We start from the raw sequence: 15832 nt of genomic DNA on the forward strand, positions 1-15832 counted from the left end.
AAAGATGTCGGCACACGCCACACACGATCCGAAAATCGTACGAATCCTCGATTCGTACGATCCGATCTGTGTGTCTATGGCCACCTTTACTCAGCCTGTAAGGCTAACTACAATAAAGGCAGTATAAACCATATTAGTATAAACCATATCTGATCATCCATGGGTTGCCTTAAATCAAGAATGTTCTTGTTGAGTCACTGGCGTTTATGTAATTCTAATCCATCAGAAGAGTTAAAATTGTGGATACTGGGAACTGTAGTTAAACAGACAATAAACAGACAATATAGGTCATTTTGATGGCAATAAAATAATGTGCATAACTCAAAAAATGTCTAAAGGTCATAACATTTGTGATACTGTACATAACCCATCTTTATAAAACGTTGGTTAATTAAGGAACTATTGTTTCATTTTTTTCTTTTTGGCTATGTGTCCTTCTGTAACCTACTTTGAAGGAGATGGTTAAGGTCCAGATCCGTTATCTGGAAAACCCCAGGTTCAGAGCATTATGGATAATAGGTCCCATACCTGTTATGGGCAGGTGAGCAGACCTGATTTAAGAGAAACAAAATGGCTGTTCTCTTGCCATATGTACAAATAGATATATATATATACAAAGGAAATATATAATAAAGTATAACAGTACACAGGTAAAGGATCCATTAGCTCCAAATTACAGAAAGGCCTTCTCCCATAGACTCCATTTTATCCAAATTTTCAAAAATAATTTTCCTTTTTCTCTATAATCATAATAATAAAACAGTCGCTTGTACTTGATCCCAACTAAGATATAATTAATCCTTATTGGAAGCTAAACCAGCCGATTGGGTTTATTTAATGTTTATATGATTTTCTAGTAGATTTAAGGAATAAAAATAGAAATTACTGAAAGAACCGTAATCCAGAAAACCCTATGTCCCGAGCATTCTGGATAATAGGTCCCATACCTCTACTTTACTGTTCCTATGCTACTGCTTTGTCTCTTCTTTCTTCCATAAATTGTCCAGTTTTTTTAAGATATTTCCAAATTTTTCAGTGGTACAAACTAGGCAGTCAAACAAGCAGGAACATATTTGGGCAGTTCTGACCCACGGCCTAAACCATAGACCTCAGAAATCTATTGTCTTGAAAAATAGACCCGACTGAAGCACTGATATAACAGTATCATACAAACCTGTAAGTTATTATAAGGGATAAACTGGTTTCAATCAGATTGACATGCGGGTACTTGAAGCAACAATAAAAATAAAAAAAATCAAGATTTAAAATTTGAGAAAAAATATATTTTCAGTTGTGAAAAGACATTAGAAGCAACTCATAATGAGGCAGGGTAAAAGCATAACAAAATTGTGCATAATTAACAATAACGCGGAAATAATTTGCAACGACGATCAGGACAGGATATGTTACAACATGAGTTCATAGTCTGTAAATGGAATGCCATAATACACTGGACAGTTCTGATGCAAATCGATGGCATTTATATACAGAGAGTAAGAATATGAGGGAGGGGGGGATGGGATGGAATATATATTTACTCGTAGTTTCCAAAAAATTGCAGACGGTATATTAAGTGGCGAAAAAAAGAGCAAATAAAAGAAAATATATAAAATCGGATTAAAATGGTTCATTTTTTAAAAAAGTTTTTGTTTGCCCTTTAAGCTTAGTTACCACAAAGAAAACACCGAGTTACCTAAGAGAGACAAGCGCTGACCGTATCCTGATTTCCGGGAAACGCCATCCGTAGGGCTCGATTTGGGTGTTAGAAAAAATTTCTAGGCAGTTAACACTGATCAAATAGTGCAAAACTAGGTAACTTTGCCTTTCGCTGTGTGAGTTAAACAGAGGAGCAAATGTTCAGTAGGATACCATTAAGACATAAAATGGCAAAAAATAAATATCAAAAAATTTTTTTGTTTTTTTTCTCATCATTGTAGAAAAGTAATTGGGTTATTGTATAACCTATAGTCTGGCAAAAACAAAAAAAAAGGCCTCAAAAAGTCCACTCGATCTTACGACGATTTACGACGCAGTGCCTTTTTCTTCCTCTTAAAAGGTCCATTTAAACAAGTGATTCCATGCTTTGGGAGGGGTCCGATTCGTCGCTGATTAATACAGCGCCGTTTCTGTCCAAAGCCATGTTGGTGGTTCCGTTTTCTTTCGTGCTGATCAGGCTGAGCATCGCCTTATAGAGAAACTGATAGTGTTCCTGTGGAGAGAAGAAAAATGTCAATATCTTGGAGCAACCCAAATGGCTTGTCAATGAAGAATCCCAAAGGAGCATTTCTAAGAATTTGCAAATGTACTTTATTTTTTTTATTAAAGCTTGGAATAACAGTTATCTCGTAACTAGGACTTATTTCACCTAGGCCACCAGGCAGCAGTTTGGAAGTCAGAATGAAAGCTCAATAGATGAAAAATGTTAGCAATTAAAAATAAGAATAAAACAATGATTATCATTGTTGCTGCTGTTGTTATGAATGTAGCATTATTAGGACAAGAAGTAGTAGAAGGAAGAAGAAAATGGATGAAGAACAAGAAGGAAGAAGAAAGAGGAAGAGAGAAGAAGAGAGAAGACTGGACCTTCATAACAAAGTTTTTTGGCAGTACAGCTGCATGAACGTCGGAACCGAGAAATTTAGGAAGTCAAGTTTGAATGGCATGGAATTTAAGCTGTATTGCTGAAAATCTCCCAATCTGAAACCAAAAAAGTACAAACAACAGAAAATCGGATCATGAGGATAACTTGGGCAACACTAACTGTATCTGTTTAAGTCAACAGCATATTCAGATTCAAAATGTGCCACTGGCATTTCAAATACTGGCCCCAAAAGACCCCACCCCATGGACCTAATAAAAAGAGACCAGTCCTGCCCCCCCCACCCCAGAAGTGGATGGTTGTACCCAAACTAAAGGGTTGCTGCCCTTGAAATTCCTGGAAGCCAAATGGGAAGTCCATTTAGATATATACTTTCTTATATACAGAAGGCTAAAGAACAAGATTTTTCAAAAAAAACTGTAACCACATTCTGTAAGGGGCTGACGACCAACTGCTGGACCATAAAGAGAACCACTAGTCATGAGACCACTGCTCTATGGGAAATGGCCTGAGCAGACCTGTTATATTCCCCAGCATTACACTGCTTATCTACACTGCAACAAAGGAAAAATTGGGGTGGATGGAAAGGCATAGCAAAAGTCAACAGACTCAACATTTTAATCAAATAGAAGATTTGATTAAAAGCGGACAAGTGTCTGAAAGAATAGAAGCAGTGATGGCAGTGGGTATACCAAATCCAGATTTTCTATCTCGTCCTCGCAGTTTGTTTGTATGCTATTGGATCTGCTCTTGCCGGTGGTCATTAATCCAACAATGAATGATATATCACGGCATTAAGTCACTGGCTATTGTCTTTCTCTCGGCAACTTACAATATCTGTGAATACACCCGGTCTCATAAGATTTATCATCTTGGCCACTTGGTAAACATCAACAGCATTTTCATTCTCCATCTGCTGGGACAGAGTGGCTAGAGCACAGAGCGTTCCAGCTGAAACGGCTCCAAACCTGAAATTCAAGCAAAACGGGAGTGTAAATATACTCGGAGCAAAAACATACTGTGCCTAAGAACAACACGCTTAGAGGAACATCAAATGCAGAACATTTCAAACAGAATTTTTGAGGAAAACTCATACACCCTTTAATTATTATGCACAATGTAATTTTGAGCACTGGACATGAATTCTCTGCATATTACTCCCTCTTTGCTTGCCTTAGCTGAGGAATTTTGGATAGGCAACAGCAAAAGCACAATCTTTATGGCCAAAATCCTTAAACAGAATTCTATAATAGCTTCTATTCATATGTATAAATCCAATTAGGGTGACTCCATGGGGTGGGGTCTTGAGTTTGATGTAAACCATCAAAATGTGCAATGGCAATGCCAACTACATTGGAGTGCTAAATGACATTTCCCCATCTGGCAGTTTGGTGAAACAGTCCTGAGTTTGGTAGATAACTAGAAAACACCATTTCCATAAATGCTAAGTGCCAAAGGTAAAGTTTGGTGGTGGAGGAGGAATAATGATCTGAGGTTGTCATGTTTTGGTTTAGGGCTGCTGATCCCACTGAAAATAGTACAATGACTTGAAAATGACCTCCTTCTACTGCACAATAATGCCCCCATGCACAAAAGTGAGGTCCATTTAGAATGGGGTTGTTGTTGTGTGAGTAGAAGAGCTTGACTGGTCCTCACAGAGCTTTGATCTCAACCATGAATACCTGTGGGATGAACTGGAAATCTGACTGCAAGCCAGACCTGATCCCCCAATATGACTAATGATCTTGTGGCTGAATGGAAGCAAATCCCAACCTTCCAACATTTAGAGGGAACCTTTCGAGAAGAGTAAAGCAGCAACTCCATATTAATCCCCTTTGTTTCGGAATGACATGTTGGACAGTGTCCAGAAACTTTTGGCTACATAGTGTATACAGTCAAGTTAACTAGCTTCTGATGACATTGATCTCAGTGGGGTCGTTGCATGAATATGATAGCGACCTTAGCTCCACTATAAAAGGGGCTGTATTCAATGATGTAAAATCTCTATAAAGTAGGGATGCACTGACTCCAGGATTCGGTTCGGGATTTGGCCTTTTTCAGCAGGATTCAGATTCGGCCAAATCGTTCTGCCCGGCCGAAACAAATCTGAATCCTAATTTGGATTTGCAAATTAGGGACGGGGAGGGAAAAACAAGGAATTAAAAAATGTTTTTCCCTTCCCACCCCTAATTTGCATATGTAAATTAGGATTTGGTTTTGGCTTGGTATTCGGCCGAATATTTCGCAAAGGATTCGGGGGTTCGTCGAATGCAAAAACTTCTCAATGTTTGTGTCCAAATACATCAGAACAGGAGGCTGTGGGACAGATACAAAGCTTTAAGTTTTTTTAAGGGCACCACTTAGTGTCTTCTGGTCCACAAACATCCATAATATTAAACTGAAGTAAAAGTAGAAATGATGACGATTAGTGATAGGCGAATTTGGGGCGTTTCGCTTCGCCGAAAAATTTACGGAATGGGGAAAAATTCGCAAAAATGAGCCGGCACCCATTTTTTTTGACGCCGGCAAATTTTCGCTGGAGAATTTTCACAGCAGTTCCGCAAATTTATTCGCCGGTGGTGAATCGCGGGAATTCGCCGCAAATTCGCGCCTGGCAAATAAATTCGCCCATCACTAATGACAATCTCTGTATGAATAGATGGAACAACTTCCATCAGCAACAAGTTTTCCAATCTCCATCTCATCAAGAATTATCTTCTTCTAAGACTATGAAGATTTTCTAAGACTATGAAGTTTTTAGATTTACCTATACTAGATCTTCTTCTAAGAGTTTGATTAAGCAATTAGCCCACTTCCTAAACTCATACAGGACTGGCCATGTCTAATCATTGACCCTGACTTTGCTCACATATCTCTTTTTTTTTTTTTAACAGATTCACTTAGATCTTTTTGTCGCGTTTGATACGGAGGAAATTGCCAGTGAATGGTAACACGCGGCTAATGAGGTTGAGGGCATCATTAGCGGCGCTTTGTCCGGGCTGTTAAAGTAACCGCCTTTAGAGAGGCTTCACAGACACAACTCAGAAGAGACTACAAAGGAGAGTATCAGTGAGAATATGAAATAATCAAATAAACATTCGGTACCAATTTTAATGAACAATGCTTTCAAAGGAAGCGAAAAGCAAGGGAAGTGTCTAGACTGGCTTGTGAGAAGCATATTTATCAGCCATTTTTCCTTTTCTTGCCTTTTATCCTTAACTTGGCGAGCCTTGGAAAGAAAGGACTACAGCTACTGCCCTACGCGTTTTGGCCGTAAGTGGTCTTTATCAGAGAAAAAAAATTCAAAAACTATACAATGAAAAAAGAAAGGTAGAAAAGAAAGGTCTTTCTTTTTTCTTTGTATTGTTTTTGAAAATTTTCCCCAGATGAAGACCACTTCACTTATGGTCAAAACACGTAGTGCCAATGTCTTTATTCTGTTTATTTTTCATGTAATAAAACAAAACTATTTTTTCATTTGAGTGTGCAATCTTCCTCCTTATTGGAATTATTGACAGGTATAGGATCTGTTATCCAGATACCTGTTCTCCAGAAATCCCCGATTTACAGGAAGGCCATCTCCCATATTTTACATTTTCCCTGTAATCACTAACAAGTACTTTGTACTTGCCCCTGATTAGAGACAACATAATCCTATTGGGTTTACTTAAGGTATGAAGATCCAAATTATGGAAAGATCCCCTATCTGATAAAAACCCCAGGTTCCAAGCATTCTGTATAACAGGTCCCATACCTTAACTAGTTTAAAGAAAAAGTATAGACATAGGTTCCCTGCATGGGCCCAACTCCCCAACCGCATGGACCAAACTCCTGAGAATGTTCCTGCACCCCCATATCTGACATAAATAGAACAGCATAAATGGTGGACTCCATGTCTGGTCAAGTCACTTAGGATCTCTGGAGCTGATCTCTGAGCAGGAGAAGACCAGATTCCTGGTCAGATGTGACAAAGGAGCAGGAACATTATTGGGTTTCCAGTCTTCATTGTTAGCTAGGGGAGCCAGTCCAGGGAACCTATTAAAAAATCCCTTTACGTCACCTTTAAACATCAATTTCTGTTCACGCCCAAAATATGGTCAGATTTCTTTAAGCAATTTTTGGAAATTTAGGGACAAAATCTTGCTCAAAAATCTAATTTTAGTGTGCACAAAAAATCCCATGTAGTATTACCTTGATGATATATACTTGACATTATTAAATAACCCCACATATTAGAAAAATTTCAAATCTTTCAAAACTGTTCTTGAATTTAATAAGCATTATTTTTTTTAATAGTACAGATACATTTCCAAGCTTTTCTACACTTTATAAAACTAATGGGCCCTGTTCAGACTTGGGCAGAAAACATAAGGTTCATATTTCTCCAACTGAAGAACATGGAGTTTGCATGTAAATATAAGATTCTCACAATTTGGCGACATACGGCTGAAGGGCTACTCACTAACGCGCTTCTTTAGAGGAGAATTTGATCACCTCCAACTACAAACAAATGAAGAGCACAAATCATGTAACGTATACTGTAGCAGCTCTGCATTTTCAAATTCATATTTCTTAAACTAATTTGTCGACGTAATTATTCGTAGGCTGTAAATTTCAAACTGGCAGGCTTTGCTGCGGAGACCAAGCTAAAAGCTCAATTTTTCGGCCGCATTGAATTAAATAACAATTAAAAGGGAGAATGCATTTAATGTGCATTAAGAATATGAAATAAATTCCAATGTCTTTGGTAAATAAAGCAGAAGAGGTTTTTAATGATCACTTAAAACACAAAAAGATTAATTCCCACTACTGGAAAAAAAAACATTCAAAATAAGAGGCAATTTTGTTTAAAATGAATTGCAGAAAAACAAGTTTTTATAACCAACTTATTGGCCACAAATGTTGATTGCCCATAGGAAAATATCCAATACTTTCAGACGGAGCTTGTTTGGTACAACAAATTGAAAGTGGCCATTTTGCTTCCAAGCCCCTTCTCCTGAATGACTGATGCATGTGAAAAGTCTTGTTTGTGCATTAGGAGGCAACAAAGATTTCAGCCAATGAGATACAAGCTTCATATACTTAAAGCCTTTAACTTAAACACTGGGGGTCATATACAAAGACCCCTGACAGAAATGCAAAAGCTGCCCCCATTAATGCTCATGAACTCCTGCCCGGATTCTGGCTACACTCTGCACCTCACACTGATCCTCAATGTCAGATTGGAGAACCAAGGGCCCACCACCACCTAGGCCTTCCCAACATTACTGATGATCACCCCTTAGACCATCCCTACCCCGTCTGCCAATGACACACACCATACACACAAATATCAGTTCAACTTTGGTGTCTGAGTTAATTTGTGCCTCCCTCTGTTCACCACTCATGAATACAGAGCTTCTGAACATAGGCAGCACTTTATCCTTGGGGGGGAGCCTCAGAAGAGACGAGTGCAAAGAGCAAAAATGTTGGGTCACTTCTGTTTATTGCACATTGCACCCTGCTTCCCACAGTGTAAGTAACCCCTACTATTTACTCTTATTGAATAGTTGTCAATTGTCAAAATAGTGAGGATGAGTCCAGTATTATCAGTGAAGATATGGATATAATGGCATCAGGGGTCCCTGAAAAAAAAGTCATAGGGCAGCACTTACACTATATGGTATAAGAGAACCTGAGGCACCGGCCCAGTGAGTTTCTCTAAAATCACATTCTCTGTTCATGAGATTCTCCTTAGACCAATAATCTTTTACGCACCAAGTTGTAATTGGTGACATCAATGATGATATTCTCAATTTCCAAAGTTCGTTTTATTGCTCAAAAAGTCTAGTAAAAGCCCCATACACAGGCCGATAAAAGCTGCCAACAGACCGAGTCGCAGTTTATTGGCCCACGTGTGGGGCCATCCAACGGGCTTCCCCGATCGATATCTGGCCAATATTCGGCCAGATCTCGATCAGGCAGGTTAAAAAATCCTGTTGCATCGCGGCCGCATCTGTGCATTTATGCACTCCACCTGTATTAGATGCATTATGATCAGATCGTTGGGCCCTAGGGCCCACGATCGGATCAGCCCGAAATCACCCACTTCAATGTGGGCATATTGGGAAGAGATCTGCTCGTTTGGCGATCTCTACATCTATGGCCACCTTAAGACTTCTTACATTCTTTCCAATCTTTGACAGTGACACTTTATGGATGTCAAGGTGAAATTGAGACCTTTGCATTAGGTAGCACTGCACAAGCTCATGACCAAGCTGATTGACAAACGTCTAAATAAAATGTCTCCCTCTGAAACAACAACCCCCTTGCCTCATCCTTTCAAAAACGCTATACTGAGAAGAACAACTTTTTTTGGAAAGCATGGAGGTCATCTGGCCTGTTCCAACTCCGCGCGTTTCAGAGACTCTATCTGAGACAGAAAATATCCTTTATGGTTACTTACTCATCGTGCACAATAGTGGGTCCATCTCTTGTCAGTGCCTCTTCCTTAATCACATTGATCAGTTCAAACGCACTGCTGATTGGAGCATCCGGATTGGGCCACTTGGGGCACTGAAAGTGACGAACTTCTAACACATAATCATCCTAATAAAAGGGCAGAAGAAATCGGTGTTATAAAAACACTCACGCATTGAGCAGCAAGACTTGTCCTTTGCACTGGTAATCTCCTCCTACTTTTTAAGGCAGTCTTGCAACAGGAGGCCATAGACAGCCTTGTGTCAGAAGCAGATGAGACCAGCTTAATATATAAAATGCCCATAAGAACTAGCAAACTGAACAGGCACTTGATTCTTAAATCTACTTGATTCTCATGGAATGGAAGCCCAACCTGAAGCCCATCTTGGAGCTACAGCTGAATGGCTGATACACCATTGTTATTTTATACCCTGGTAGAACACAAATGAGTCCAAAGGGTAAACAGGAGGGTTGCTGCTTCTGTTTCCTTTTGTCAATACCCCTTTTACACACCCCGGGATATTTAACCCCCTTATGAAATAAAAATAACACGGTTACTTTGACATTCACCTTAAAGAAGATTGTGGAGCAAGGATGGTGCGGTCTATGAGCCAGTAGCGTTTAGGCCTTGATTTATCATGAAGTGAAAACATCTCCAAGTGAAAAGGCTTTTCCCTAAATCATACCTTGTTCTGTCGAGGCAACCAATCACATTGCCTATAAATCTGCTGGATAATATAGGGGAGCATGGGGGCTGGACATCTGGCTGGCGATCAAAAGATCATTAATCTTTCCCATTCGTATTTCCTAAAGCAAAAAGTCCCAAACGTAGCGACAGCTGTGCTCTACAGAATAACTAAGGAAGGAAGCTAGCTCTTTTCTCTACTTGATTAATCTGGGCCTAAACGAAAACTGATGTCTAACGTGCTTGAAGACAATAAGTAGAATTATGCAAATTAGTAAAGTTCTGTTAGAAAAGAAAAGAACATATAAAGGCACAAGGCTGCAGGCTGAGTTATACAGGGAACTCTGAGTATTATGTGTATTAACTCTGTGTATTATAAGGGATAATGTACCCCCTACTGTAAATGATAAGGATATTAGAAGTCACTGAGGGGTTGTTCTGTGACCACAAGGCTGCAGGCTGAGTTATACAGGGAACCCTGAGTATCACTCATGTATTATAAGGGATAATGTACCCCCTACTGTAAATGATAAGGATATTAGAAGTCACTGAGGGGTTGTTCTGTGACCATATAAAGACACAAGGCTGCAGGCTGAGTTATACAGGGAACCCTGAGTATCACTCATGTATTATAAGGGATAATGTACCCCCTACTGTAAATGATAAGGATATTAGAAGTCACTAGGGGTTGTTCTGTGACCATATAAAGGCACAAGGCTGCAGGCTGAGATATACAGGGAACTCTGAGTATCACTCATGTATTATAAGGGATAATGTACCCCCTAATGTAAATGATAAGGATATTGGAAGTCACAGAGGGGTTGTTCTGTGACCATATAAAGGCACAAGGCACAAGGCTGAGTTATACAGGGAACTCTGAGTATCACTCATGTATTATAAGGGATAATGTACCCCCTACTGTAAATGATAAGGATATTAGAAGTCACTGAGGGGTTGTTCTGTGACCATATAAAGGCACAAGGCTGCAGGCTGAGATATACAGGGAACTCTGAGTATCACTCATGTATTATAAGGGATAATGTACCCCCTAATGTAAATGATAAGGATATTAGAAGTCACTGAGGGGTTGTTCTGTGACCATATAAAGGCACAAGGCTGCAGGCTGAGTTATACAGGGAATTCTGAGTATCACTCATGTATTATAAGGGATAATGTACCCCCTACTGTAAATGATAAGGACATTAGAAGTCACTGAGGGGTTCAGTGACCATATAAAGGTCACAGAACCTTTGTGTTTCAAAGTATTTACCATATATACTCGAGTATAAGCCGAGTTTTTCAGCCCCCAAAATATGCTGAAAAAACTCTACCTCGGCTTATACTCAGGTCAAGCGCAAAAACAGTCGCCGGTGTCTAAGAATAGTCGCCGGCATCCAAGAATAGTCGCAGGCGTCCAAGAATAGTCTCCAAGAATGGTCACCGGCATCCAAAAACGAGACACGGGCACCTCCAATGGGAGCAGAAACCCTCAATTTTTTGATTGAAACTTACCAGAAGATGCTGCATTTCTCACCCTAGGCTTATACACGAGTCAATAAGCTTTCCCAGTTTTTGGAGGTAAAATTAGGTACCTCGGCTTATACTCGGGACGGCTTATACTCGAGTATATACGGTAGATAAATTCACAGTAATATAAATAAAGATATATGTGAATTTCCACTTTTTATTTGTTTCCTCACCTGCGTTGCTTCAAGGATAAAGTCGTGAATGATAATTTGCTCTTCGTTGGACAGACACAGCCTGTCTTTGCCGATAAGGGTAACGGTGAAGGCCTCACAGTTCATGGATTCTTCTCGACTTGGCCAGTAAACAAATTCATCTTCAGCCTGGCCAACATATACCACAGAGAAAAAATGTATAAGTTAATAAAATTAGCAACCTACTGTGCTCACTATCTGAATAACAGAGCATTCCGTCCCAGTGGCTGCACAGATCCTATCTGATCCCCATTGTAAGCAGCAGTCCTGTCCTGCTTTATGGCAGCTGAGATTCTATCTATCTGTATAACAGAACATTCTGTCCCAGTGGCTGCACAGATCCTATCTGATCCCCATTGTAAGCAGCAGTCCTGTCCTGCTTTATGGCAGCTGAGATTCTAGCTATCTGTATAACAGAGCATTCTGTCCCAGTGGCTGCACAGATCCTATCTGATCCCCATTGTAAGCAGCAGTCCTGTCCTGCTTTATGGCAGCTGAGATTTCTATGATAAATAGATATTATGGAATGAGATTTCCCCTTTAAGACCCCTATATTTAAACACTGCTGTTTTGATTTAGTTTGAAGTCATTTTATTAAATCACTGCTCATTTTGCTTTCATGTAAATAAGTTGAGAAAACGACATTTCCAGCACCAAACTCTCGTTAATTAGGATTTTTGCCCTTTTCCATTCTAGAAATATGACTTAATTTAATTAGAAAACATCATGTTTAACATTAGTCTCTCCCCTTCCCTTAAGTTTAGCTCCGTATCGTCACAACATGAGCCGTTATTAATGAGTTTGGACTCCAGAAAACAAAATCACACTCCTTGACCGATATCATTAAAAAGTACATTTGACAGATGTTTCCTCTCTGGGTAATTTAGCTTTCATTAAATACATTATGTAAGGGAGAATCAGACTGTTTGATGAGGGACATGCTCATTTATTTAAGTGGGTCTGTAGCCAATAACACTGCATGCCTCCAGGAGTGGCAACATTTAATAAGAGCCAAAACACCCCGTTTTCCCTGCACTCTTATTTTAACCCTTACAGGGGTCAAACGGCTCATTTAATCTTGCTCTAGATCTGTTATTACCACTGTTTTTATATGGCAAGACAGAATGCCCCCTAGTGGGGAAAACAGAGAGGCCTATGAGCAACTTGGAACCCATGGTTGACCCACATTGAGTAATAGTTGCAGATTCCCTATAACCCCCACCTTATTTCATATTCCCCTTCCCTTTTAGACTGTAAGCTCTTAGGAGCAGGGCTCTCCCCCTACTGTAATTAAGACTATGCAAATTATATAATGCTCCCTAACCTACGCTTCATTTGTCTCTGCTTCATGTAAGCTATTATAACACAATCAGGTTCGGACTGGGGGGCCCGGGCCCACCGGGACTGCTGGTCCAGGGCCCCCCGCCCCCCTACTGCGACGCGCCGAACGTGACTGTGCGTATGCGACGCTCGAACGCCGCCATGCGCGAACGGCGCTTCTCGGTGCGCATGCGCGTGCGGCGATGCGCATCGCCGAAAACTTTTTTTTCTTCAACATTTTTAAATTGGTAGAGGGGGTCTGGCCCGGCAGGGGGCCCACCGGGCCAGTCCGACTCTGAACACAATGCAAAGGCTAAGGGAAGCTGTAACCAGCCAGCCTGAGACAATGGCAGCTAAGTCTTTTCCTCAAGAGCACTATGAGCCTCTACCACCTTCACAGAAGCTAGGGGGAAACAAAACAAGACACAAATAATTATACATTAGACCAGGGGTCCCCATCCTTTTTTCCCATGAGCCACATTCAAAAATAAAAAGAGTTGGGGAGCAACACAGGCATGCCAAAAGTTCCTGGGATGCCAAATAAGGGCTGTGATTGGCTATTTGGTAGCCACATTGTGGACTGGCAGCCTACAGGAGACTCTATGTGGCAGTGCACTTAGTTTTTATGCAACCAAAACTTGTCCACAAGATTGAATCTCAAAAATAAGCACCTGCTTTGAGGCCACTGAGAGCAACATCCAAGGGGTTGGTGAGCAACATGTTGCTCACGAGCTACTGGTTGGGGATCACTGCATAAGACAAACATACATTTCTAAATTAGAAACAGTCAAGCGTTAGCCTTTTCTGCATGAAATAATGGTCTTCCCAATATATCAAGTACATGATTGGCTGATGACTATCCTCATAACTGGGCCTCATTGGACACACTGCTTAATTGCATTCCGACTCTTGGAGATGCCTGGAAATATGCTTTGTAGGTGAGCAGAACCTTACAGGCAAGAACCAACTCCTGTTAAACCAAGCAAATAGTTTCTGCAGGACCTTTGTGTTTTTTCAGGAGATCCAACCTATATTCACCTTACTCTGCAGGCGGCACTTGCACAACTCCCTGCCAGCTGTACTGAGTCTATGGGGCTCGGCTCTGCCACAATGGGCATTTCAGATCAATTCTGTCGTTTATTTAGTATGGAAACTAGGAACTGTGAAGAGCAAGAGCCAAGGCTTGGTTTGCATGTTTCTTCATGTTCATTTTTATCAGTTGGATATTGTATTCTGAGAATTGGGGAGAATGACTGTTTTCCTCTCCTAGATAAACCTGAAATATCAACTCGAAGGTCAATAAGGGTGAGACTTGGGGTGGATATGTATTTGCTGCCCTAGATATCCTTGGTTGAACCATGAACCATGGTTGAATAACCTATTTCTGTAGGTATTTCATGAGCGAAGGGGGCAGTGACCAATGGTTGAACTCACAAGGGTTAGTCTGGCCAAAGGTTGGACATACAAGGGGGGCTTGAACTGGAATAGTTGGACTGTTCTAGAATATACTGTAGCAAAGACAAGCTTACTGATTGGCATCTGGGAAACCAAATCACAAGCAGCCACGGGCAACCACATGAAAGCCATCCAGTTGCATCTGGTCCCATAAACTACAACATATTGTCTTACTTCCCCCTTTTAAAAGATCCCAAAATACATTTGGGTTTCTGGAATGAATTCTACATTTTTGACATCTGAACAAGTGGTTATTTTTTCTTAAATTTTTCATTTTCATTTCCATTACATTATTATTGGCGCCATCCATCCTGGTAATGGCAATAACAGGCATTTTGTCTTGAGAGGTCTCGGCAGCAAAATGCATTTTGGGTTGAAATATTTCCCAGGGTCTATTAGGCTGCTCTTTGTGTTATTGACTCGGAATGGAATTCATGACAAATATTTTAAGAGCGGCTAAGTGTGTGCGTCTCAATAAATGGTCGCCCCTGCAATGGCTTTTAGTAGCAGCGCCATAATCCACAGCTCATTGGAAATAAATAATGTTCTTTTTTTTTGGTATCAAATGGTATCAACATGCAATGAGCAAAATTTCCTAACTATAGAGCGTCTCCTAGAGCTGCCGTACATTATGTGTGTCAAACCATATGTGCCAGGATATGGAATAAGGAATTATATATATATCTTGTGCTTTTCTCTGTTTGAAGAATATTTGGCCAAGGCAATCAATGAATATGTCAATTCATCTCTTATATATAAATACAAATCTACAAAGAAGGAATGATCTGGGCACACAATAAGCTATACCCTCATACTGTACTGTCTAAGGGAATCACTATGGCACCTCCTCCTCCCATATGTATAAATACAAATATACAGAGAAGGAATGTTCTGGGCACACAATAAGCTATACCCTCATACTGTACTGTCTAAGGGAATCACTATGGCACCTCCTCCTCCCATATGTATAAATACAAATATACAGAGAAGGAATGTTCTGGGCACACAAAAAGCTATACCCTCAAACTGTACTGTCTAAGGGAATCAATATGGCACTTCCCTCCTCCCATATGTATAAATACAAATATACAGAGAAGGAATGTTCTGGGCACACAAAAAGCTATACCCTCAAACTGTACTGTCTAAGGGAATCAATATGGCACTTCCCTCCTCCCATATGTATAAATACAAATATACAGAGAAGGAATGTTCTGGGCACACAAAAAGCTATACCCTCATACTGTACTGTCAAAGGGAATCAATATGGCACCTCCTCCTCCCATATGTATAAATACAAATATACAGAGAAGGAATGTTCTGGGCACACAATAAGCTATACCCTCAAACTGTACTGCCTAAGGGAATCAATATGGCACTTCCCTCCTCCCATATGTATAAATACAAATATACAGAGAAGGAATGTTCTGGGCACACAATAAGCTATACCCTCATACTGTACTGTCTAAGGGAATCAATATGGCACTCCCCTCCTCCCATATGTATAAATACAAATATACAGAGAAGGAATGTTCTGGGCACACAATAAGCTATACCCTCATACTGTACTGTCTAAGGGAATCAATATGGCACCTCCCT

General features: G+C 40.3%; 1 protein-coding gene across 2 annotated transcripts in view; it reads right to left on the reverse strand.

Annotated features, from left to right (window-relative positions):
- Nucleotides 1–1261: 1261 nt before the first annotated feature.
- Nucleotides 1262–15832, reverse strand: part of ptprg.S (protein tyrosine phosphatase, receptor type G S homeolog) — a 350843-nt gene continuing 336272 nt past the window's right edge. For both annotated transcript variants that reach the window (XM_041561822.1, XM_041561823.1), the window contains 4 exons: nt 11444–11590; nt 9045–9187; nt 3432–3567; nt 1262–2209 (listed from right to left, as the gene is read on the reverse strand). In XM_041561822.1, the coding sequence (XP_041417756.1) occupies nt 2063–2209; nt 3432–3567; nt 9045–9187; nt 11444–11590 (573 nt within the window). In that variant the 3' untranslated portion in view covers nt 1262–2062. The remainder of the gene's footprint in view (nt 2210–3431; nt 3568–9044; nt 9188–11443; nt 11591–15832) is intronic.

This window comes from Xenopus laevis, chromosome 4S (genome assembly GCF_017654675.1).
Source record: "Xenopus laevis strain J_2021 chromosome 4S, Xenopus_laevis_v10.1, whole genome shotgun sequence".
Lineage (NCBI taxonomy): Eukaryota > Metazoa > Chordata > Amphibia > Anura > Pipidae > Xenopus > Xenopus laevis.